The 25,082-nt window shown below is 41.4% G+C and overlaps 2 protein-coding genes across 5 annotated transcripts in view; one reads left to right on the forward strand and one right to left on the reverse strand.

Moving 5' to 3' along the window:
- JAZF1 (JAZF zinc finger 1) overlaps window positions 1–14,430 on the forward strand; it is a 191,327-nt gene extending 176,897 nt beyond the window's left edge. The window contains exons 4-5 of the mRNA XM_065831413.2: window positions 4,471–4,640; window positions 12,015–14,430. Coding sequence (XP_065687485.1) covers window positions 4,471–4,640; window positions 12,015–12,191 — 347 coding nt within the window. The 3' untranslated portion in view covers window positions 12,192–14,430. The remainder of the gene's footprint in view (window positions 1–4,470; window positions 4,641–12,014) is intronic.
- Window positions 14,431–15,499: 1,069 nt separating this feature from the next.
- The window catches only part of TAX1BP1 (Tax1 binding protein 1), a 62,708-nt gene continuing 53,125 nt past the window's right edge, over window positions 15,500–25,082 (reverse strand). For all 4 annotated transcript variants that reach the window (XM_071805005.1, XM_065831470.2, XM_065831471.2 and 1 more), the window contains 2 exons: window positions 17,292–17,377; window positions 15,500–16,629 (listed from right to left, as the gene is read on the reverse strand). In XM_071805005.1, the coding sequence (XP_071661106.1) occupies window positions 16,428–16,629; window positions 17,292–17,377 (288 nt within the window). In that variant the 3' untranslated portion in view covers window positions 15,500–16,427. The remainder of the gene's footprint in view (window positions 16,630–17,291; window positions 17,378–25,082) is intronic.

The raw sequence follows: 25,082 nt of genomic DNA on the forward strand, positions 1-25,082 counted from the left end.
CTGTTCCAGAATGGCAAGTGATTAACTCTCTGCAAAATGTTCCAGAGCTATTTAAATTACTGACTTCATCTACTGGAAAAAGAAAAAGGAGTGGATGGGCATTCAAGAGGTGAGATTTTTGCTGTAGGATTAAGTGCCGTTCTTGCTGATTTTGATGGCAAAACTGACTGGAAGGAGAGGCAGAGCGAATCTTCATGGTGCAGCTTTGCTGCACAGGCAGTAACGCAGTCCCTTTTCGTGCACACGTTTATTTTTGGCAAATAAACTGCTGTGATGCACACAGCCACCTTACTTGTGATGGGTTGTGTTTAAACACAGCATGAAAATGAAAAAAGAAAGAATTTGCTGGAGTACTTTGTGACCCGGTATGTTTTCTGTATTTTCGTAACTACAGCAGCTCTGCCTACTGGTGCCCACCTCAAGTCCGTGGCCACCTCCAGTCCCATCTCCAGCAGTGGAGTCCACCTCCTCATTGAGGAGCAGTGGCATTCTCTCGGCATGGAAAATCCCAAAAGAAAAACCCCAAAACTAGCATTCTTCCCTTGCCTTCATTTTGTTTTGTTTCTTTTTTTAATCTGTGGGGGCAGCACAGATGAAATGAGCCTTTTGGCAGGGCCACTAGAATAGGGAAAAGGGGGAAATGGGCCAGGACTGAGAGAATATTGCATGCGAGGGTGGGAGCAACGTTAGGAAGATGTTACTGAGTCATTTGGATGATAAAACATTGGTTTTAGGCTAGACTGAGGTAGAACTATGTAGGGTCTCTGAATGAAAGCCAGATGATGAAACTGCATATGGTAAAAAAGCAACAAACTGGCTAGCAAGGAGCCTGAGAAAGAGCATTGCGGGAGGAGAGAGGTGGAGAAGGCAGTTTCCATGCTGTTATTAGAGCCAGTATTTAGTCACGGTACTAATATTATGTATGTGTACATCACCTTGCTGGAAGCACGTGCTTCCCTATCACCCTTTCCCCTCCAGATATTTAGGTGCTTCACCTTAGAGAAATGTGTCTTGTTGACTTTTGGTGGAGTTTCTTTTGCTGTTCAGACTTCTGAAGCAGAAGTCAGATATTTTTCCTTCGAGTCCTGCATGACAAGGCCATTAGCACGCGGTGCTGTGGGAGCAGCTCAGCTGGGTCCCCGGCAGAGCCTCCTGTTCCCCCCGTGCGGTTATCAGCGAGCCGGCTCTCTTGGACCTCTCCTGAGAGTTATTCCAAATACCCCTCCGAGGAACGGGCCATAGGTTAGATGCAAAGGTGCTTAATTTAAAATATCTACAATTATTATTGTGTAACACCAACCAGGTTTAAATATATATATAAATAGAATAAAGCAAGCTGTATCTTGATCAAAGTGTGCTGCCGCTGCCGGCACCCTGGCCGGCTGCCCCGCGGAGCTGGCGGCTGCGGTTCGTACACCTGACGTGTTGCTGAGCGCCAGGGACCCCCGCTCGGCGTGGGAATGGCCTCGCTGAGCCCCCATCCTCAGCCTTGCAGTACTTAATTAAAAGACCTCATCTAGGGGCTGTTTATTATGGCAGCGCCAACCTGTGTGTTGTGCTTTTTGTTTTTCCGCCCCGTCTCTGATGTGTTGCACGCAGTCGGTGAGGCACCGCATGGGCTGCCGCGCTTAGACACTGACAACTGAGGAAATTAAATTCTGAGGCAGAATCAGTTAAAAGCCTGACTAAATAGGTGGTGTTTTTCTATGCCAACTGAAACAACATAATTATTTAAGGGATACATTTTTATTGCTAATGAAATGTTTCAAAGACAGTAAGTTTCTTGCATTTTTTTAATACTAGGGCCCTCTAAAATACATTTTGGACTTTAATTTTTTTCTTCTTCTTAAGAGAGTGCAAGCAATTGAGTTCAGTAGGACACTGTTAGATAAACGCAATGAGAGACTGCAGTTCCAGCTTTCATCAAAGTAACACGCCCTTCAGGTACTTGGCACCATTAGTATTGCTGTTTTGTGCAAGAAGAAATATGTATTTATATGGTTATTCATACTTGAAATAGCTCATCAGATTTGTAAAATCCATAGTGACAAGTCTGGTTTTAAAAAACTAAGACAACAGAGCATTTGTTTATACTGTTTAAACAACTCTTTTGACTATGCTAGACAAAATCTTGTATTTCCGTTTAGGTAAGTTAATTTAAAGAGAACCATAATGATGGTCTGACCTCACAGACGCTTACACATGCGTTTTAGTTTCTTCTGTCTCTGTCCTTCAATGTGTCCACCTGTAAGTGAAGCACGGGTGAAAGCTGTTACAGAATTGGGTTTTACTGTACAAAGCTATTAGAAAAATTCAAGGGATGTCCTGAAAGTGCAGGAAAACCTGTGGAAATGCAAAATTGCCACGCTTGTTTCTTCTCCACACTTTTCTGTGTATCTTTTCCTTTATGAACCACATTGCATATTAAGTTTTATAGAGCACTGATCGTTATCCTTGTCATCTCTAAAAGTAGTGATATCCTTAGTTAGATGTCATACAACCTCAAATGGTGTTTTCTTTGGGAAGACAAAATTCTGTTTGGGAGAACATCACCCCCTATTAAGGGGACTTAGAAGGGGAGTGATTGTAATGGCAGAAATTGTTGGTACCAGTCTTTGGAATTGTTGTGTATTTTCTCATCCTATGAGTGCACATGTATATTTACAATAGGGTTTTCTGTTGCGTTTGCTTAAAAAAAAAAACCCTCTGAGCTAGAAAGTTTCAAAGGAACAGCTTGAGGAATTTTTTCCATCAAGATACAATCAAGGGCAGGAAATCGTAGAAGCAGAGTTGCGGTTTTGCCTCCATTTTAATTTTTTTTTTTTTTACTAGTTAATTAAACTGTAACAACTCTTAACTTCATTTTAGGTTAACTGTTCCTAGAGTTCAGAAATATTTTAAGAGGTCAATAATGCTTTCTTTGGCTGCCGCTCGTTCGGTGTGGGACGCGGAGCCGCAGTCGGCGGGGCAGAGGTTTCCAGATGTGCCGCGGAGCCCGCGTGCGTGCGCTCGTGTCGACAGTTGTCGGCGCTGGGACGCCGTCCAGCTCTCCCCATCTGCACGAAAACCACGGGAAAGGAACGCGGACAGCCCCGACATCTGTCTGCCAACCTCCAGGATCTGATTAAAGCTCCGCAGCCCCGAGGACTTGCAGCTACCAGCTGACAGGCGTTTTTTAACTCCGTGACGGAGAGGTGTCGAGGCTGAGCAAGAGCACGGGAGGAGGGGGAATCCGAAGGGGAAAATTGGAGACTGTAGGTGTGTATTTAGTTTCACCAGAAGAAAAAAAGAATACACAACCAAAAACCACATTGTACACCGCAGCATGGAAGTCGGGATGTTTCATTTTTAAAGCACCGCGAGGCATCTATCTGCGTTTTCTTCTGGGTCCGTAGAGCTGCTTGGAGGCGCGGGCCTAAAGGGCATGTGAGGGAAGCAAATAGAGCTGTGCAAGTGTTGCAGAACTGTCTTTAATAACGGGAGCTATTCCAGCACTCCGAGCCAAATTGTCTTTCAGCAAGAAAGGATAAAATTTAGCAGAGCTGGGAAAGGGAAAGAAGAAAGGGGAGGGGAAACACAGCGCTACCTCCTGCAGACACCACAGAAGTTTCCCTCAGCTTTCCCTCTCTTTCCCTCTGTGCGTGTATTTTCTTTTTAATCAGCTGGGGCTCTTCCCTCCCCTGCTTTTTTGGGGTTTTTTTACTGTGTTTTTATAGTTGAAATTCTGCTTTCCTAATTTCTCTTGTTTCACATTTAACTTCTTCAGAGGATTTCATTAATAGTTATTGCAATTAAAAATAATAAATAAACTCAGCACCAGCTGCTCAAATGGCCGTCGTAGCATATCTGGAACATAATGTGGTCTGTTCAGGGCAGCCACACAATGCAATTTATCCCCACACCTGAGGGAATGAATTTCACAACTATAATTGCTACAATATAATTCTTATTAATGTTGTGCTATAATTCCTATTAATTCCAAAGGGCTAGTAAATGCATTAGGACTTGTCAACATATTATTTTACACTGTTTATGATCTGTAGAATTACGCTCTTCAGTATTGTATTGCATAAAGAAAAGCCTTAAAACTGGCTTTAATTGCGGAGCGGGGGGAAATCCACATTTTGTGTTTGGGCACTGGGAAAGACGGAAGGATCCTGGTGTTTGAGGAGTAATGAAACTGCATTTTAAAATCAGTCCTTTGAACTTTCTGTGCCGCACAGTTAACAGTTTCTGAAGATATATTAATAATGCCTTCCCTGTTATTAGAAAAAGAACCACTAGTGTCTTTATGAAGGAATAAACAACTAGAAGAAAGATAAATTTATTAAATTAAACATAACTATCTCCCAGCAAAGAAAAAAGTGGGGAAATCACAAGTCATTGTAACTGGTGTAATAAATGTGGAATGTGTTATCTTGCCGTGCTTTTACTAATTCTTGTTTTTATCTCACTACCCCGCTTTTCCAGGTAGTGAATATGACGAGGAGGAAGTAGACTATGAAGAATCAGACAGTGATGAGTCCTGGACTACAGAAAGTGCTATCAGCTCAGAAGCTATCCTTAGTTCAATGTGCATGAATGGAGGGGATGAGAAACCTTTTGCCTGTCCTGTTCCTGGATGTAAAAAAAGATATAAGGTAAGTGGTAGCGCAAACCTGCTTTTTTTTTCCTGATGGTGTAGTGGGGAGAAGCTTCTAAAGTCAGTGTGTACCTTTCTCATTTAATAGACTTTTCACATTTATTTTTGTGGTATTTTGGCAGAGTACGTATTTTATTCACTGGTTTCCTCTCAAGCGCAGGCAGGTTATCAGTTTTACAGAGGATGCAGCCCTTTGCATCCCTGCATGTCAAGAGAGATTATACATAGTGACTCTTTCGCTTTACACATTTTAACTAAATTTCTGTTATTTAGACAAAATAACTGCAGAACACAGAAGGTACTACCAGTAAAATAATAATCTCTTGGGTACCTTGCAGAGATACTAAATAAAAAGCTTCTTCCCATCAGTGCCAGAATGAATTATTTCTGCCTCTCCTTAGTAAGTCTGTGCCCAGGCTACTTTTCCTGGTAAAGACAATGTGTGTGAGGTGATGGTTGATGTTTTGGAAGGCAGAGCTCCGGAGAAATTCCAGGATCGTTCTGTCCTGAGTCCCTGTGACCCATCTGCACTGCGGTCAGTCTGTCTGGCCCCGACCGCAGGGCTTGCGTCCCTCTGCGTGCCGCGCTGGGAAGCAATTCTGGCACCTCCTCACCCAACTTTTTAATTACTCTTCATTAGGAAAAATTTTTGTTTGTTTATGGGGGCAAAGCATCTTTAACTCTGAACCTTGAGCTGGCTGGTACAGACCGTGCCGTGACGTTGCGATGGCAGGAGTGTTGCTTCCCATGAACCAGAGTGAAGGCCAATGAAATTGTATGGAACACCTTGGACTTCAGTATGGTATTCTATAGCCATTGACATTTAGGAACGGAAATAGCATGTTGGCACAGTTCCTCTAAAACATTTTCTGAAGTTTTTGCATGAAATACTAGAAAATTCAACCACTGACCTATACGCTAGAAAAAGCAGCGGTGGTTGGGTTGGGCTTATACTGGTTTTATTTTATGGCTTCTCCTTTAAATAACTGAAAAGTAGGGACTTAGAAGAGCACAGAAACGTGAAAAAGAAATATAGGAAGAGAAATAACATTTGAGATAAAACAGTTGTGAAAAGAATGAATAAACTGCGTGGCGGACAAGAACGTGTTTTGGTGACGCCGCAGCTGTTCTGGGCTGCGGCAGCTCCCATAGCAGCAAGTCGCAAGACTCAGATTCATATTCAGATCACTTAATACTGACCAATACTCAAAACATGAGCAAGAAATCAGTGTGCTTATTTCTTAGTGACATACGAGTCTTTTTTGCAGAGATGAACCTGAGCTATGTAATGGTTACTCTCTTCAGCTCCAGGAAAAACTGAACAGCCTCTCCAGGGGCAGGGCCGAGGGAAAGATGTTTTCAGGCTATTCGCAAGTGTTACTTCGCAGATGTAGCAACATCATTCAAGATTAATACTGTGTGTGGTAGAAGCTGTGCCAGATGCAGGGTATAGTCTGAAAGCTAAATCCCCGGCTCAGGAAGCAAACAAGCCATGGTGATTGTTACAAGTCCCCGTGCCCACAGGGCATCTATGCGTTGCAGAAAGCGTTCGCTTAATGGCAAAGGCTGGAAGGAGAACCCTGTAATTTGCTATATCCTGTCTGTTCTCTGTTTGACTGCCAGCCCTCTGTCTTTTTATTGCCCAAATAAGCAAGCTGTTTCTGCCTGCTTCTGCTATCTCGCTGCCTTCATCTCAGCTGCGTGAGGACCGTCTGAGGGAGATCTCGGACACCATTAGCGTCAGACCAGTCGGACAGGGAACAAATTAACGACCCCCGGAGACGCTGACAGGCAGGGAGCAGCAGCAAATAAAATGTACCGCATTTTCCCAGGAAACTCACCTCTGTTCAGTCCTGATAGGAAAACATGTTTCCTTAAACTCTGCCTCACCTCGTTTCTCTTTTCTGTGGGCTCTGTTTCCTCCCTTTTTCTTTTCAGCCTGATTTTCTTTCTTTTTACATGTTTATCTTTGTTTCCTTCCTTTTAGCTTTGTGTCATCTGTGTTTCTTATTTCCTCTTCGTCTTCCTTCTGCTTAACCCCCTCCTCTGACGAATTATTTGCGGAGTCTGGGTAGGGAGTCCTGTGATCAAAGCCCTGGGATTTTCTGGTGGGTACTGCATAATCACAGGCAGGGCTGTAAAACAATTACAGAGCTCCAAACAGGAACACGGACATGCACATACAGTAATTGCCAGGCTCACTTTACGGCTGAGAAAGGATGCATTCCTTTAGGGAGTGAGGAGGAAAGAAGGATATACACAGTTTTCTTTTGTCTGCCCTTAGGTGACGTACGTTGGAGAAGCAGAAATGTTATTTTTAGAAGTGTTATTTGTATTACAGTGCCGCTTAAAGGACTCAGTAGGGATGTGGCTCCTTTATTGCAAACAATGTACAATGATAAAAGATGGCCTCTGCACTGAAAAGTCATTATGGAAAGGTAAATAAGACAAGAATGAGTACAACAAATACTCACAAGGAAGGGGCTGGGGCGGACGATGGAAACTGTAATGAGAACATGTTTATACCCAAGCCCAGATGAGTATCGAAGACCCCACTGGCCTCCTGACAGCTGCTCTCTCTTGCTGGTTTTCCATAGGCAGCGCAGGAGAAGCGAGTCATAAACATTTAGTTGTTCTTCAGGAACTTTCCTTTTGCAAGAAATAATATCACTTGCTTGTAATATGTGTAGTATGGCACAGGTGTTCTTGAGGAGCCAAAGTTTTTAGGGGAAAAAAACCCAACTTTTTTAGAAAATTATTTGTAAATTTGTTTGTGGGACAGTCAGAAACAGCTGAATAGATCTGGAGTACTCTGACTTCTCAATGCTTAAAACACACGGTTCTGAACTAATTTCTGAAGCTTCTCTAATTATGGTTACTGACCTAGAGAACAAATGATAAGTATTTTAGAGTTTGCCCTTTATGGATTTTGTTTTCCTTCATGTGATTTGTATTTAACGCCTTAAATTTGATTTTTAGAAAATCATCCGCATGATTCAAGGGAGCCCAGAAATCTCAGCCTCGTTTCTGTGGAGTTCCCTCACCAGATTTCAGATTTACATCCACATTTAGGTGCCCTGTCCAGAAGCGTGTGGGTATTGAATAGTTGACGCCCTTCACAAAATGCCACCTGTAGGAGTTAAAGTGTGGGTTCATGAAGGTGGCAATTAGTTATCCTGTTAGTCAATACCACCGATATGTGCCAGTTATTTGGTCTTTAGCTCTGGAGAAGGACATTCAAAATGTATATGTGATGTAGGTAAAGTTACTCAGCAACTTCCAAAGAGCAAATGAAGTTAGTTAGTTTTAATCTTTCTATTATATATCAAATCCATAAATACTACTATAGAGAAACCCTTAGAGCATTTGTCATAATTTTTCTAGTTTTTGCAAATACAGTAATAAAAGGATAATAGATTTCTGTGCATACAAAATGTAGCTTATATGCATGAGTGCTTTTTTGGCCTTGGGCAAGAGGAGAAGTGTTACCTTCCCAGAATGCTGAGGCGTTGGGCTTGTCCCTCTGGCAGGTGATGGGACACAAGGGTCCTTGGCCATCGGGTGGGACAGACACCCCAGGAGGCTGATCTGAGAGCAGCGAGACTCAGCACAGCTTCGGGAAGGAGAATATTAAAGTGAGAGATGGAAAGAAGGGAGTTTACTTGAAATAAAGGAGCCAGGCAGAGCTTGCAAGTTGAGCAGAGGAACTGGACCCACAAAGTGCTTGAGGAGGAACAGCCAGGAGATACACAAACATATCTGAATGTCCAAGTCTGAAACAAGAAGTCCTCCCTCACTATCCCTGACGTCTTTTTTCCTACTAGAAGGGGGTGGCAAGCTCTCTGCAGTGTGGGGGCTGCGTGAGTGCTGCCGTGCCAGGGCAAGTGTCCTCATGTCCACGTAAATCAGGTGGTGCCAGCCTGAACTTCTCTATCTCCTTCTGATCTGGTCCCAGGTTAATAATTGTTTTCCTCCTGTTTAAGATTTGAGAGTGCCCTTCTGCACTGCCATCTTCTTCCTCAATCGTTTGTGAGAGTAAATAATGAGCAACCTAAGTAACCAGAGCAATAAAAGTGATGTATGAGTTTGGCAGTGGGCTTTGCCGTACCTCAACAAACTCGGCCCAGACATACAACAAAGTGTTTACATTACAGCAGTGGAAAGAGTTGACTGTAATTCTAACAACAGTTTTCTTTTTAGACAGGAGTACAGGTCAAATTTCATGTTATACTACCTCCTCATACTCTGCGTGGTTTACCATTGCTCAAACCTTCCATGGCCCAATTCATTCCACGTAGGTTTCTGGTTTAGCATTTCCTTAACTTTTTTCCCCCTTCGTCAAGGCGCGTGGTGTAGTTGAGGCTGAGCAGATCGTTAAAAATCTGGATCAGGAGAAGGATACCACTGGCATGGGGTAGTAGCGATATTTGTCATTGCGGATTTATGGCATCTGTAGCAATTGGTACTAGTTTAAAAGTATCTTAAAGTGTTTTCTCACAAAAATTAAAAGCCTAAGCAGGTTTTTATACTTTCCAAAATATATGGAGGGTTTGGAGTTATAGCTTTGCTTTAAAAATTTCTCTGCAGTAGCAGTAGTTTAGCAGGTCATCCCCAGATTTTCTGGTGTTTGAAGGTGCAGGTCCTTAGCGGCACTGAGGTGTCAGCAGATGCCTGATGATGGTCCTTGTGGCATCGGTGACATTCCCAGCCCCATCACCCTGATGGTCCTGCAGGTGCTGAAGGCTGGACCCCTGGGCACAAACACCTAAAAGCTGCCTCGGGATCTTAGAAGACTTTCAGGGAATTCACTTGTCTGCACTTGAGGATTATTTGTCGCTCTGATGTGCCCTTGTCTGTCTTGGTGGGACAACATTCTGCCTGCCCTGAATGCTCTTTGCCCAGAAGTAACCTGCACTGAAGGCTCATGTTCATGTCTCTGGTTTGTGGTGGACACTGAGGAGTCCCGTCTCGTCTCCCACATCTCAGACGGCAGCTCTGCTGGAGTTGTCTGGTATTTTTAAGGATGCAAAGGACAATTTGGGAGCTGGGCTTGCAACTTCTGAGTCAAGATTCGGTGCCTGGATGCTCTAGAGGAGCGAGGTGTGAATTTGCAGGCAGAGCAGGCGCTTCAGTCTTGCACCGTACCTTTTTTCCAGGTATGTTAGGCGAAATTATTCTTTCTAAAGGATTTTCACAAATCAGCCTCTCCTGGCACCCAGCCTGCCCTAAAATGCCACTTTGGTGGCACAGACTCCCCCAGGTGTTACAGGTTCTGACAAGAACAGCGCCGCGCTCGGCTCTGTGATGGGAACCGGAGAACTGGTTTTGCTCAAAGGTTAAAAATACATTACTGCGGTGGCACAGTCACCGTGCAGTAAATACGGACCAGCATTTCACGCTGTGAGGTGAGAACACCGTAGCTACGTGGGAGACTGGGGGCTTTCCCTTGTGATGATCACACTCCTCCGGAATTCCCTGACAGGACCCACGTGTCTTGTGTGCTTCTGTTGCTTGTGTTTGTGAGCGGTGGTGGGAGCAGGGCCAGGGGAACGTGTCTCTCAGGAGCGGGACGTGAGACCTGAGGTTCTGCCTCTGCAGAAGCTGGATGAGGAGGCTGGGGAAGAGGAAGGGAAGTGTTGACAGTGCAGACATTCACCTTGTGCCTTCATGGGGTTTGCTTTGTGATGGATATAGAGTCTTCTGAAGTTTTAGGAGTTGTAGCTCTGTTCTGTTTAATGAAGGTTTTTTCTTTTTCTTTTTTTTTTTTTTAAACAAATTGTCTGACTTGTTGAGTTGCTCTGTGTGGCAAGCTGGAGCTTCCACTTGCTGTAACGCTGTGTGGCTGAGGGAACTGGGGCTGTTCAGCTTGGAGAAAAGGAGGCTGAGGGGAGACCTTATCACTGTCTACAACTACCTGAGAGGAGGTTGTAGCATGGAGGGTGTTGGTCTCTTCTAACAAATAACAAGTGATAGGACAAGAGGAAATGGCCTCAAGTTGCACCAGGGGAGGTTTAGATTGGATATTGGGAAACGTTTCTTCACAGAAAGGGTTGTCAGGCATTGGAACAGGCTGCCCAGGGGAGTGGTGGAGTCACCGTCCCTGGAGGTGTTTAAAAGGCTTTTTTAGACAAGGTTCTTAGGGACACGGTTCAGTGCTAGAGTTACATTATGGTTGGACTAAGTGATCCTGAGGGTCTCTTCCAACCAAAATGGTTCTGTGATTCTATAATAAAACTGAACTTGCTGCTTAAAAAGAGCCAAGGGCACTTTGCTTATGTGTAACAACAGGCAGTGGTTCAGCAAAGACAAAATCCCTGAAATTGTTAGTGGCTTAATTATTACCCATGTTGTTAACTGGTTTTGGCTTTTTTTAAAATAGCTTTAAAAAAACCCTGATATATGTATCTGGAAATTTCAGAGGACACAGTAGAGCCTCAGAGCTGTGCCTTGCCTTGTTTATCCAAAAATCCCAGCTCTTTTAGAGGAAGAAGGTGAGACAGACTCTGGTCAGACAAATCCTAGGTTAAGCAGTTTCACATACCAGTGAGACCACAACAGCATCTTCCACTTTTGCCAGAAAGACATGAGAAGGAGGAGAGTAGCACCGTTCTGCTTGATGTTTAGTGAGGTTCCTGATTCATGTCTCAGAAGTGTTGCCCATTTCCCAACCTTGCCATCATCAGGGTGAGTCGTGGTGCTGGTTTTCGTTCTTACTCTCCAAACAACAGTGGAGGTCAGTTCTCCAGTTTTAGCTGTAGAATATTCCCTGTTAAAAACAATAGCTATTTTGAAGACGGCTTCTCTGGCTTATTTTCCAAATGCCCTTTGTAACTCTTTAAGTATTTCCTGCAGCTAATTCTTTGGAGACAATGTGTAAACTATCAGAATTTGCTGGTGCCTAAAGACATATCTCGAAACAATGACACAGAACGGAACAAACACACCATGGGGGGAGCTTCAGCTTTTTGAAGGAGTGTGACTTGAGTCTTCATGCCAATTCTTTGTTTGCTTCTAAATGAACCTCTGAATAAGATTTGTCAATGCTCTATGAAAAAACAGAAGTCAGGAGGCAAGTAACGTCCCTGTGTGAGCCCAGTAAATGATGTGGTTTTGGAAAGTCCCATATGTTGGGAGATAAAGATCAGGATGGCCCAGGTAGACACATTTAATGCATTAGAACCGCACAGATTCTTCTCCTTCTTGTCCCACCGTGTATCTTGAAAGCCCAACACCTGTGTAACACCTAAGCAGGAGTTCCTGGCAATTTGAGTGATTTTGCTTGTAATGTTAATCAATTTTTGGTTTATTTTAACAGGAAGCCAAGCCAATATCAGACCACTTGACCACTAACGCTTTGCTTTCTCGCTCACAGAATGTGAACGGTATAAAGTACCACGCCAAGAACGGCCACAGAACGCAAATCCGCGTACGCAAACCATTCAAATGTCGCTGTGGAAAGAGTTACAAGACAGCTCAGGGCCTGCGGCACCACACAATCAATTTCCACCCTCCCGTGTCTGCTGAGATTATCAGGAAGATGCAGCAATAACATGCTGGTCACAAATGTGCCAAGAAATCCTCACCAGCAGTTGCTGATTTTCAGAACAGCCACCTTTTTTCAGGGGAAGCATTCAGCAACCCTTTAAAAAACAAAAATTAAATGCATGCTTTAAAATTTTCTGTAATTTTGGAATGATGTATCTTTGTAGAGTTAATGATTTTGTACATTTGCACATGTAATCATCATACCCATTTTCATTACTTTGAGATAAGGTGCTATAAAAAGCTATAGGTTCTTCAGAACATTTTTCTCCAAAACAAAAGATAAATGGGGGGAGGGAAGGGGGGGGGCGTTGCATATTTAGTTGTACCCAAGTGTTGAAGGGGAGCGAGAGGAGGAGAGCTTGGCACTGACACCCTGTCACGATTGTAACGTGATGAAGACTTTTTCAACGCGTCCGTCAATGTGTGTGCAAAACCAAAACAAGACCCACCCTCGTCCAACTAGAGTTAACATGCCTTACGTAATGGAGTTATCAGTGGAGTAGCAAGTCTTTTAGGTAATGGAAATATAAATAAGAAAGAATGTTTAACATAATATGCTAAAAATATTTTCATACTTAAATAACATACATAAAAAGGTGTGCTTGCTGTATTTTATATTATCTTGCAAATCTTTGGGTTTTTTTTTCCCCCCTCTTGAAATGCTGAAAATCTTGCCATTCGAACTAGTGAACAATCACTTTAGTGTTAGTAGAAATTGCTACTTTTTTTGGGTTTGTTTTTTTTTTTTGGTACAAGATGTCATATTATGTTCATGCCCATCAAACTTTTGAGGACCAACATCCCAGTCCAACTAAATAGTTACCCCTGAGCTATCTCTTAGAAAGACACTTGGAAATACTTAAGTGCAAATTTATGTGTGTGTGAGAAACAATTATCTTCATCTCAGATGAAGTTTTAAAGCACTTTGTAGTTCTATATTGCCAACAGATTTAATGTTTTATGTGTTGCCAATTCTTGCAACTACTGTACGAGCATGTGCCTGTGGTTGCAAATAAAAATCCAAAATTCTATGCGTGGTTTAAGGAGGTCCATTATTTGTGTGGAGGGAGTTGCTAACGCCTCTCCCTCACATTCATTGTATTTTGAGACTTTTTTTTTCTTTGTGCATTTCTTTTGCTTCTCATTGTAGGTCACTGCATCCCATTTGGAAGTGTCTGTTTAGCTTTACGATTAATTTTGCTGAAATATGACATATGAGCCTTACTGAAGATTTAAAGTGCTTCTTGCAGCAGGTGGTCAGAGACTGACTAAGAACAAAAGCCAACCCGAGGGCGGTTCGTGTCTGGACCAAACCTGAACCTTTGCTCCTGCCTTGCATGTTTTTCTCTCCCAAGTGCTATTCCTGGTGTTTGGGTGGGTGACAGGGGACACCCCCTGCCCTGCTCCAGCCTGGAACCACATCTCACATGGTGAGGGTCAGGGAGGAACTCACAGTGTTAAACACAGTAATCGCCTTTGCTCAGTTCCTGTTGCTTTAAGTGCAAAGGAAAGCTCAAATAAATGCAAAATGAGCTTTCCCTTCATTTTTTTTTTCCAAAGCTTTAAAGGAAAACTTTGTGAGGATGACAATTAATTACCTATTCTCCAGCAGAGCCTAAATCTCATTTAGGAATCCTCCTAATGAATAAGCCTTTTGAACATCCCTACTTGACCTAAACCATGAGTTTTTCTGATCTCAGTGAGGTGACAGCGCTTGTACCGCCCAGCGCTGTGAGCCGGGGCTGAAGGATGATCCAGACATGAGCTGCTGGTGCAAACAGGTCCCAGGTGGCCCCTTCCCACCTTCTGCAGTTTTGGCCAGCACATCTGGCCAGCAAAGCCCTTCTGGCTCTGCTCCTGGTGCAAGAAACCACAGGCTGGGTAAGTTCCTTCAACAGCTAAACAGTCATAAAACAAACATCATTGTTGCATGTAAATTCCTTTCAACGATGAAAAAAAGAAATTCCAGTTTCTATTTACCTATTCATTGTGACAGTATTATTAAACAGGTAAAGATGGGACTATTTTGTTATACTGTGTATAGTGAATGTATTGTACTGTGTCTGTGAAAAGTGTGCTTTAAATTATATTTTCATATGTTTTGTTGGGGACAAAGTACTTTAAGTTTGAAAGTGACAGAGGTTTGTTTTAGAACTGAAGGCAACTTAAAGAATTCCTGTCAAGAAAGCTGCTTATAAATGTAAATCAAATCACATTTAAAATAAACTGCCTCTGACCTAAAACGTCTGACCTTTTAAGTTCTTGGGCTGTATACAGTCTTCTTTTATTTGTACATTCTGCTTTGGTATCAAAGTCCATGTTCAATAGACACCTGAAGCAATTGAAGCACTACACCATGAATGCACAAAGTTACACAGAATGCTACAGCCCAGAAAGAAAGAAAACAAAAATGGTATTTTGATGTAATCTGTCAGAAGGGCTTCAGGTTTCCTGGGCTGCTTTCTGCCAACATCACAACAGGGCTCAGGTTGCTGGATAAAATCTGTCCTGATGTGACAAAAGGCCCCTTGCAGTGGTAGGACATGGGTTACCTTTCTTCTGAGGGTTTTCAGAAATGAAGTGGCTGTCACTAGGGAAGGAGAAATCGTTACAAGTTTAATCGAATGAGGTGGAGGTAGACATCCTTGGCTCCTGACATGGACCTGCCTGCTCCCTGGGGACCTTATTTTAAGCAGCCATGTCAGGGCAGCTCTTCAACAGGGAAACCACATCAACAATTCCCTGCCCATACACAGATCTAAGATAAGTCCCAGCTTCGGTACAACCAGGTTTTGAGGTTGTCCTGCCTCTGTGAGATACCAACCTCTGAGATTTCATAAGTCTTTAATAATGATAACTAATCATATTTTGGTTTTAGAGCCTTTTCTAACTGTTTTCACATACTATTGAGTTATGGTAACAAAAAAAAAAAAGACAAAATACCCTTTTAGGACTTCCATGACTTACACCTTACACCACCTCTTGACATGAAGTTCACAGTTAAACAAAAAAAAAAAAAAAAAAAGCAAATCTAAGACTTAAACTAGACCACAGAGGACTGATGGAGCAGCTGCTACTCAAGACACTGCAATTTATCTGTGTCATGCAGCTTTTAATAAATCCTGCATCAAACAGGATATTGCACATGAGAACTGCAGACAACAGAAGCTCCTCAAAAACCTTAACCCCCTTTCTCTCTCGAAGATGCGAGCAACAGTTTATCATACAGAGACGAAACCTCATTTGCACTAAGTGTAAAGCCTAAACTCTGGCTTATTTCAAAATGAGCAGCAGGAAAAAAGGACCACTGACTCCATGAATAATTTTGCTTTTAATGTAACAAGACTACTGTACAACAAGTGGAAAGCGAACGTACTTAATACAGTTAAAGTAAATATAAAATGTTTAGATATACACACGTTTTTACTTACGGAAAAGAAATACATAAAGTTAAAATGCAGGAGGTTTTAGAAGCCCTAAGCCAAAAGGAACACAAGTCACTGTTGTGAAAATAGAACAATATTTCCTACTGAATGCAACTGCAACATAATGGCAATGATGTTTTTAAACAATTGGTTTTAGGCATTTAAGCACAGCAGTTTATTTCAACTCAAAAATACCGCCTTAGGTATAGTGTACTTAATTTAACACTATCCCTTAAGGCAAACATTCTATATGTAAAACTGAAGTATTTGCCATTAATTTTGGTGCAAGCATGTAATCTCACAGTACATGCATCTACATTTCAGAAATGTACTAGAAAACTATATTTTCATAGGGTAAGTTATGCAACTTTCTGAGTTAACTGATACTCAAAGGAAAACTACACCCATTTGATAGAATAAGCATCTGTTTATTACACTTTTAATCATGCCTCAGTTGTCGCGGTCAAGAGAAACCACAGGTCTTTTGGTGACTTTATGTAGCTGAAGAGCATCGTGAAGCTGGTCTCATGTTGCCTGAGGCAAAGTCATCCCTGTGTCCTTACCAATTCCACTAAGTGGGGGAATAAATAGCTACATACACAACAAAGTGGGGCTTAGTGAGTTGTTTTAGTATCATGTTAGAGAAGATAACCCAGTAGTAGCTGACAGCCACGACTCAGTGAAACTCCCATCCGAGTGTATCAGCTTTTAATCAGAAATTTGCACTTACAGGAAAGCTGCACTGTTCTGGCTCTGTAGGTGGACTGACTACTCAAAGTGGTGGCTTTCTTAAGCTACACCGCAAAACAAAGTATTTAATCAAAATTTAATACGTTCTGATCGAAGTGCGTCTGCACGTGCCTCTCGAAGCCTTGTTGGTCGTAGTCGGGCGGGAACTGCTCGCTGCACATGGGACACACCTTCCAGTGACTCTCCACGTGCTCCTCAAACTTGCTCTGGTCATAGTTGGGCGGAAACATCACGTCGCAGAGAGGGCATTTCTTGTGCACGTCAAAGCTGCGCAAGGAGGTGGAGAGAAAGAAAAAAGGAACCGGTTATTTCACCTGCTATTGCAAAGGAAAATATAAAAGTAGGATCCTGTTGCCACCAATGTTAAGAGTTTTCCTACAAACTTAAATTTGAGCAGATTTTGTATCTAAGCAAGTATCACACAGTTAATTTAAACGGCTTTGCTGAAAGTGCTCAATACAGTTAAAGCAGTTTTACACAGGCATTCCAAAATAACCCGGTATTTTAAAAGTGACATAATTTTGACATAATTCCAGCTACCACTGAATACAAATCTATTGAATATCTTAATGGCAATGCAGTTTCGTGGGAAACCACTCTCTCTGCTCATAAATGCTCGCTCTTAGCAAACATAACACTTTATAAAAGCTCTAAACTTAGGTTCACAATTAGGTTGGGAAGGGGCGGGGGGGTAACAAAAGTTAATTCATTCACTTACTGAAGAAATTATCCACATTCCATCAAAATAAGGTATAACACAAGTAGCCTATCCAGTCTAACAACATATTCTCTGACAGTTAATTGTAAACCAAACATTCATTGAAAAAGCTTAATAGTTTTTCATCTCCATGCCCTCACCCCTGAGTAAGAGAGTTCAGTTACACAGAAACCTGTCCATCCTCTAAACAGCAATAAAAGAGAACATTTACCTGGAATCAAAGCAGAAACCTGTTCCACGTTCATGCAAGAGAAGACTTGGAGGATCAGGAGCAGTAGGTACAGTGTTGTCATCATCCTATTAAAAAAAAAAAAATTAAGAAATGAAATGGTGCCCACTGGAAAAAGCTGCTTTTTTTTTTTTTCTCTCCTCCATATACATTTTTGTTATCAAGCATAAACATGAATGAAATTTACCTTTCAATTTTTCATCTCTGCAGTGTAAGCTTTGGTGTGCAAAAGGGTGACATGGTTAAGGAAGGTGAGAAGCTGAACACCCTTCTGACCACGTTCCCAGAGCAGAAAGCTGGGCCAGGACGCGGGAGCGCTCTGCTCGCACGGTGACCAGGGACACACTGGTCGCCTCGCTGTGACTGCCCGGGGGCTGGCTCAGAACACAAATACCCGTGTTCAACCGAGTGCGGGGCATCACGCGACAAACTGAAACAGTGTTTTATCCGCAGCTAAACTCAAAAATAAATTCTACACAATAAAACTTCAAATCAGACTTTAAAAATCTGTCAATTTACATTTCAGGAAAAGAGACATGGATTTCGATCCATATGCTTGCCTCCAGCGGTCAGTTTGGAACAATGTGCCAGCCAATGTCACACGTGTCACGCTGCCATCAGGATCAGCACCAAAATCCCTAAATCGCCCCGTTTGGCTGCTCTTATCCTCAGCCCTGTCAGTCGTGCTCTCACCGCAGGGACAGGAGCAGCGCGAGGAGCTGCAGCACTGGGTGCTGCTGCTGAGGGGCGGCGGGTTTGCTCCCAGGTGAGGACGGCAGGTTGGCCCCTCGGGAACAGGTTGCTCCTCACGGCTCTCAAAGGAAGAAAAGTCTGCCCACAGTGGGAAATTCTCCAGCAGAAAAATGAAGAATGCCTACAGTGACTGGGCTCTGACACGCAAAGGGTCAAAACACTTGGTTTTGCAGGGTTTTGGTCATTTGTTGCTTTTTTCCCTATGATGACATTATTACAAGTTGAGATTTAAATAAGCACAGTGGCACAAGCAAACACAATTATGGAAAGAGAACGGCACGAGAGGAAAATAAGGAAGTAGGAAGAAAAACAGAACTGTGTTTGTAAACCCGTTTTTTGTGCAGTATGAATTCTTTTATTACACACCATCTTGGTTCTATTCTGCTATTAGATAAAGCTGCACAAAACCTATGCATATCAAGGTGGGAATACAGGTAAATTCAGCAAGATTTTTGAAACTCCAACTCCTAGATCATTTTCCTTTTCACCTCTAAGACGCTTTATATGCAAGAATTACCAGTTATCTAGCAGATCTTCAGAAATGGTTGTGCAAGGGACTATATATGTAACAGTATAAATACTATATACAGATAGCTTTTACATATATTCAAACATATCTCATGTTTAGGCTGACATACTTATGAAGAGTTAAAGGAAACAGCAAAATGGGAAGTTTCCCCTCAATATTTGTCTTCTCCTGACAACAGCTGTTCCGTTTCAACAATTTAACATTCCCATTAAGCAGTTAGTGAGGCTTTGCTGTGACAGATGCCACCAACAGACATTCTCCTGTCTGACTTGCTTTGCACCTGCAGTAAAAATGGCACACAGGTTTTACAATATTACTTGTTCCTTCTGTCACAAAAGAGAGAGGATGTATGTGTTAAAAAAGGAAAGCTATTTAACGTACTCTTGTGTTACAATGCTATGGCTTATACAGAGCCAAAACCATGATAAATTTGCTGAACACCTGACTGAAAGCAGACCAGGATTTATCTGAGAAATGAATGTGCATCTTCCTTAAAAAGAGTTCAACTCCAAGCACCAGCTTAATTAACATTTAAATCCCTAGAAAAAAATTTTTGTAATTCTTTACTGTTTGTCACTCAGTTACTTGTTGAATACAGGGCATTTTTGTCACAGCACTTCTTCATACTTGGTTACAAATGATGAGGTGGGTGAAATGCTCCTCTGGTGAAAGGGCTCTTCAGCCTCAAATTACTTAAGTAAGTTTTGCTTAGGACAGAATAGCAGACCCAACAACAAATGTACAGGTTATTCATTATATTAAGGGTTTTTATAATATTAATTGTATTAATTTCAGTTGAGTACAGAGTCACGATTTACCAATGCGAAATACTCACTTGGTATATATGGGCATACGTAGGTATATAACCTAAATTATGTGTCTAACATGATACAGATGGGTCTTTTCTTATTAGAAATAATTAATGCATTCAGCAAAACCCCACTTTTAGAAAGGGTCTTTACACAGACCTGAAAGAAACCACTGACCTGAACACTAACAGACCCCAGAACTGATCATTCCTGCACTAATCCATCTTCCATACAAATGTTAGGGTACCACAGAAATGTTGGTTTCCCCATCAGAAAACTCTGAGGTTTTAAGCACAGATTCCATAAATATTAAGATGTACCGAGTGGAAAAAGAAATATGTTCACAGAACACACCACGCAAGTAAAAGTGACCTTACCAATGCCCTCCATCCATTTCTATTAGTTGTGTCAGGAAAAGCAGATACCTTCAGCATCAGCATCCCCACATGCATGTTTCTGCTCTACTACCACAGTCCATGAGAGACCAAATATTTTAATTGGAATCAACAAAATGCAAACTGATTTATACGAAGGTTTGCCATTTAAAAAAATCTATTTTAAGAAAATCAGCACTCCCTGTCCACCTTATATAAAGTTTTCACAGGTTAGTAGGGTTTTTAAGTTTGTTCTAGGTGGGTTCTCCACATTTTTTACTTCAGTTATTTTGTTTACTTGTTCAGTATTCCCCCCACCCTTTTTTTTTTTTTCTTTTAACTGGGTTGCTGCTAGGTAAAATAAAATTATTTACATCTTTTGTCATTCCTTTCAGTTTCTGGTAAGTGTGATACCCTACCATGTACATATATAAAATTTCTCTTCATTCCTTTTTGAAAAAAAGGACTATTTGAAAAAGAGAGAGATTCTGCTAGGATATGGCAAGTCTGTCTCCTCAGTGCACTTTTGCTCTTGGCCAAGTATATAACAGAAGATCAGTTCTTAACCTCTTGTTTGGGTTAAACGTAACAAAAAGAACGCAAATCTCCATTGAGCATATGTCAACATGCATGTTACAGACATTGCTGTGTAATGAAAGAATAGTCCAACAGCACAATGAGAACTTTATCTTAGCCTGAGAGTATTTGACAGCTATTCTAATTACAAGTTACAATAAACAGTACACAATCACCAATAACTAAAAATTCTCCTGCACTGTCCTGGGGTAACTTGGAACTTCCGGAAAACAGAGAAAATGTCCCATGGTGTTGGATTCTGACAGCTGTTCGTTTCTGTCGTTAGAGATGGACAAAACTGCCAAAGTATACCCTGTAAAATGGAGAACTCTACAAAGGGAGGACAGATCTGACTCACTTTCATTTACAATCACTTAGTGCTCAATTTCTTCCAGCTGGTATAACCAATGATACATTCTTTGTTCTTATAAATGATTTTATATATGTTTTTACAAATTATGTTACATATGCTTTCCAATGTGACAGGTAAAAACTGCTCAGTGTCACATGGTAAAACACACCATGTCCTGAAGACTCAAAAGCTGAAAGGAGAAGGCCCATTAAAGCTGCTTTACAGAACCAGAGTAACAGGAGCTGTCGGGAGACCAGGCCTCAGTGGCCCCGCCTAAGCTGTATTTTAAACACAGGCATCAGCTTAATCTCAGGACCCCATGGTCAGGTCATCCCAGTTATTTGGATAGAAGCTCATAGTCAGTGTTTTGCTAAAATGACAGTTCATGCAGACCCAGAGCCAGCTTTCCTGTGCTCCAGACTGATCACCAGGGACGTGGCTCCACACACTTGCTCCCAAGATCATGACAGTGCCCTGCAGTGAGGTGGCAGAGGTCCTTACAAAAAGTCTGACATCACGTACCCACAGGCTGGCACCATGGTTATGTAGCGTAACAAACATCAACCTTTCTGAATTCTGAAATGCGCATGTCTAGATGAACAAATTATGAAGGATGCCTTTAACAACATGACTTAGCTATTAGCACTGGACTGTAACCCTGACTCTTTCAAAATGCCACACTGAGTTCCGCAGATGATGTGAATCATGAAGATAAACACAGTATTACAATAAAGCATGGTAAACAGGAGTTTGCCACTAAAAGAGGAAGAAGGGAAAGCCAGAAACAAGTAACTCACTTAGTTCTACCAAAAGTAACGATTTTTGTCTCAAGCAATAAGTGCAACTTTCACAATTGCAATTAAAAGTTCATGTAATGAGTTTGAAGACTGCCAAACAGAAATCAGAAACAAAGCTGTGTGATACTGTACAAAAGCCACGTAATTGAACAATCCCCGTCTCTGATTTCTACAGATAATTTTAACATGCAACAGTAAGCAAGGCAATATGCACCTTAAAGCTTTAGAAAACAAATGACCAGCCAACACCACCAACGTATAATGCAGGTAAACTGGAAAGAAGTGTACACACATTCTTTCTGTGACTCAGCTCCGCAGTGCGAACAAAAATCAAACCTTTTAGGTTTCTCTGCCTCTCTGTGAGCAGTCTGGTCTCACAAGAGGAACCTGGACACCAACTTCTCCTGTTATGTTTATCTTAAAGACAGTAACTGGCTGCCAGGGTAAGATCATGCTAATCAAGTGTAGTGGGGTTTTTTTGCTAGAAGAAAGGCCATTTTGGATTAGTCTCAAAAAATATCCTGTCAGTTGCCAAAAGTTACAGCCCCAACCCCCCACAAATTTACTGTGACTAATAACATTGTTTAAGAGTCTCAGGATAGTTATTCTGGGCTCACTGCCAACTGTAATCAGCACTACATTTCTAAACCTCACACTTTAGTATTAAAAAAATATACATGTTTTGTTTAGGGATCTCTCCTGTACATACTTGCTTCTAGAAATTATTTGGCCAAATGATTACATTTTGGTCAATTACAGGCACATGAGCAAATAGAAAGTTAGTGCTGCGTAGACAATGCCAGTAATTTCTGGCAAGTCAACTACTCTACACAAAATCACTACAGTGTGTGTGCTCATCTGGCACGATTAACACAGACCAGCTTATCCCTCTCAGAAATCACAGCTCAGTTGGCCTAGAAGTTCCAAAATCCAGAGCTAGGAAGAATTCCAGAATGTCTTTGAGTCACTGTTGTCTTTTCATGCTGACCAAATGCATGGAAGTGTCCATTCCCAAGAAACAAAGTTTGGGGAGAAAAAATAAATCAGAACACAATAGCGATGTTAAACAAAAATTCTGACGCACTTGCAGATGTATCCCTACTTGGTCAACAACTCCATGTAGCTGAAGACAGTAAAGGCAGCCTAAGTTTAAATATAGCAGGAGTGTCACCAACACCTGATCTTATAATTAAGATCATGTCTGGGAACAAAAAAGTTTTCATTGAGAAGCAGAAAAGGAAGCCTACACACTTGGGGTAAAAGCAAACAGCATTCTCCTTTGGAATGTAGAAACTGAATTCAGGTCACATTAGGAGCAAATGCCTCAGCAAAAGGATCACCTCAATCATGAGCTTGAGAATTTTTTAACTTACAAGAAGGAAAGACAAAATGACTTTGCAGAGAGATGCAAAGACAGCAGCTGCACTCCACAGAAGCGAAGATCAAATCATTAGTTGCAGGTACAGAAGCATCCCCAGGAAAATAATCCATGCGTAACTTTAGCATGAAAACAATCCTCTTAAAGCGAGCTTAGGGTGCCTGTGGAGTCTTTTCCTTCTCTGAATGGGGATGGTTCACACCCTGGCACCATCCACTACTGCGAGGCTGTGCACAAATCCTGGCTCCCTAGGCCAAGTGTGCTCTTAAGAACTTCTGACAACAGAATGCAGAAGAAGCAGCGAGTGAACAGAGACGGAGCTGGCATCCCTCTTCCACATCGCCAACCAAAGTGATAGTTACTACCTTGTGCCACACTTCTAATCTATTAAAATAATTAACTGAAAGACTCATGTTTCCTCCTTCGGATGGGCAGAAAGATCAACCAAGGCTGTATCACTGAGATTTTTAAGAGGTGTATTGCTAAGAAGTACACGTGACAGCAGCCACATCAGCTCAAGAGGCTGACAGTCTCCATCAGTCTTGTAACAGACTTGTTTGAGGGGCTGAGTTTACTTTTGCCAAAAGGAATCCTGTGTTCCTGGATAATGATCGATTTACATGCTTTTTGTATTATTCTGAAAGATATCGAACTCATAGTACCTTGTCTGCAATAGATGAAAAAGATCATGTCTGTTCTGTGTCACTAGAACTGTAAATTCGTTACTATTCTGGATCAACTATAGTTTTCTACATCAACAGGAAGGTTCTTCATCACTTCCCTTCCCAATGAAGATACTTATTTTATATTCGCTGTTTCTTCTGCACAAATGACAGGTTCTCCTTTAAAATTAATTACCTACATATATGGAAGTTTTTCCTGGATATTTTTAAAAAATACTCCATTAGAACTGTTTTATCTTTCGCATATTACTAAGTCTCTCTAGAAAGATTCTTGCTACTACTCATTTCCATGTAAATTTGTACGCTACACATAGAACCTGTTTTTGGAGGAGCAAGCAACTGATTCTCATTTGAAAGTAAAAAAAAAAATATATATAAATTATTTGATTTAAAGGCACCTTTTCTCAAGCTGAACTTTATTTAAGCCTGTTATATTCTACCTCATTACAAAAATCTAAGCTGTGTCAGCAAACGAGCACAAGACTCCAGCACTGTTTCTCTTGGGTTTGCAAGAGGGCAAAGCACATAGATCAGAAAGAACACCCTGCTAATTAAACTGAAGCAGATGACTACAGAAGAGCTTGTCATATGTAATACCTACGTCAAAACCCATCAGATTAAATATGAAAAATGTGAAGTAAAGGTGGGCAACAGCATTAAGCTCACATTCTAGATCTCGAACAGGCTGCAGAAGTTCTGACAGTTCCTCTAATTATTCACAGTAATGGACATCGGGGGCAAAAGGTAGGAGGGAGAAATACATTTTTCTCCATTATAGGTGCTGAGCACCAGGGCTAAAATTATGCCTGCCTGAACACTGATCAGTTTCTGCAAAGGTTAATAGCAATTAAATGTGGCAAACTAGACTAAATCAGAAACGGGTCATGATACCACTGTACTTGCAAAGAGCACAATACTTCGTAGAAAGGTATTTCTTGTTTAATATTTTTGAAGGTGCAAGAATACTCAGAATAGGAAAGAATAAGAAGCCTGCTCCTGTTCAAATGAAGACATAGAGCCTGGTATATTACAGAAGCCAATTTACTAAAATCATTTTTTAATAACAGAACATGCAAGTTCACTGTATTAAAACGTTAACGAGTTTCCACCTAAAACATACAAAACCCTAAAAAAGACTATCAGTGAGAATCTGCCAGTTCCAGCTTAATCAGCTTTATGTAAGTCAACTACCTCTTCCAAACACACGTCTAACAGCAAAAACCATGCAAAACAGAAATTAATAAATGCAGATTTGCAAAAGACAATAAAAGATTAATACATTAGAATGAAGTATCTAATAAGATACCCATTTCCCTTCAATATTTAACTGAAAGTACTGGTATCAAAATACTTCAAATTTTTATTTGTTCTGCTATAATTTAGTTCCCACATACAAATTATAAAACGAGTAAGACATAGCTCACATTTTGAGCCCTCATTCTACCACACAGCAGAGAGAAATCACAATGAGTTGAGATTCCTTGGATTTTTCTACTTTAGAATTTAAAAATATTAAGAAGCT

This window comes from Patagioenas fasciata, chromosome 2, assembly GCF_037038585.1.
Source record: "Patagioenas fasciata isolate bPatFas1 chromosome 2, bPatFas1.hap1, whole genome shotgun sequence".
NCBI classification, from domain to species: Eukaryota; Metazoa; Chordata; class Aves; order Columbiformes; family Columbidae; genus Patagioenas; species Patagioenas fasciata.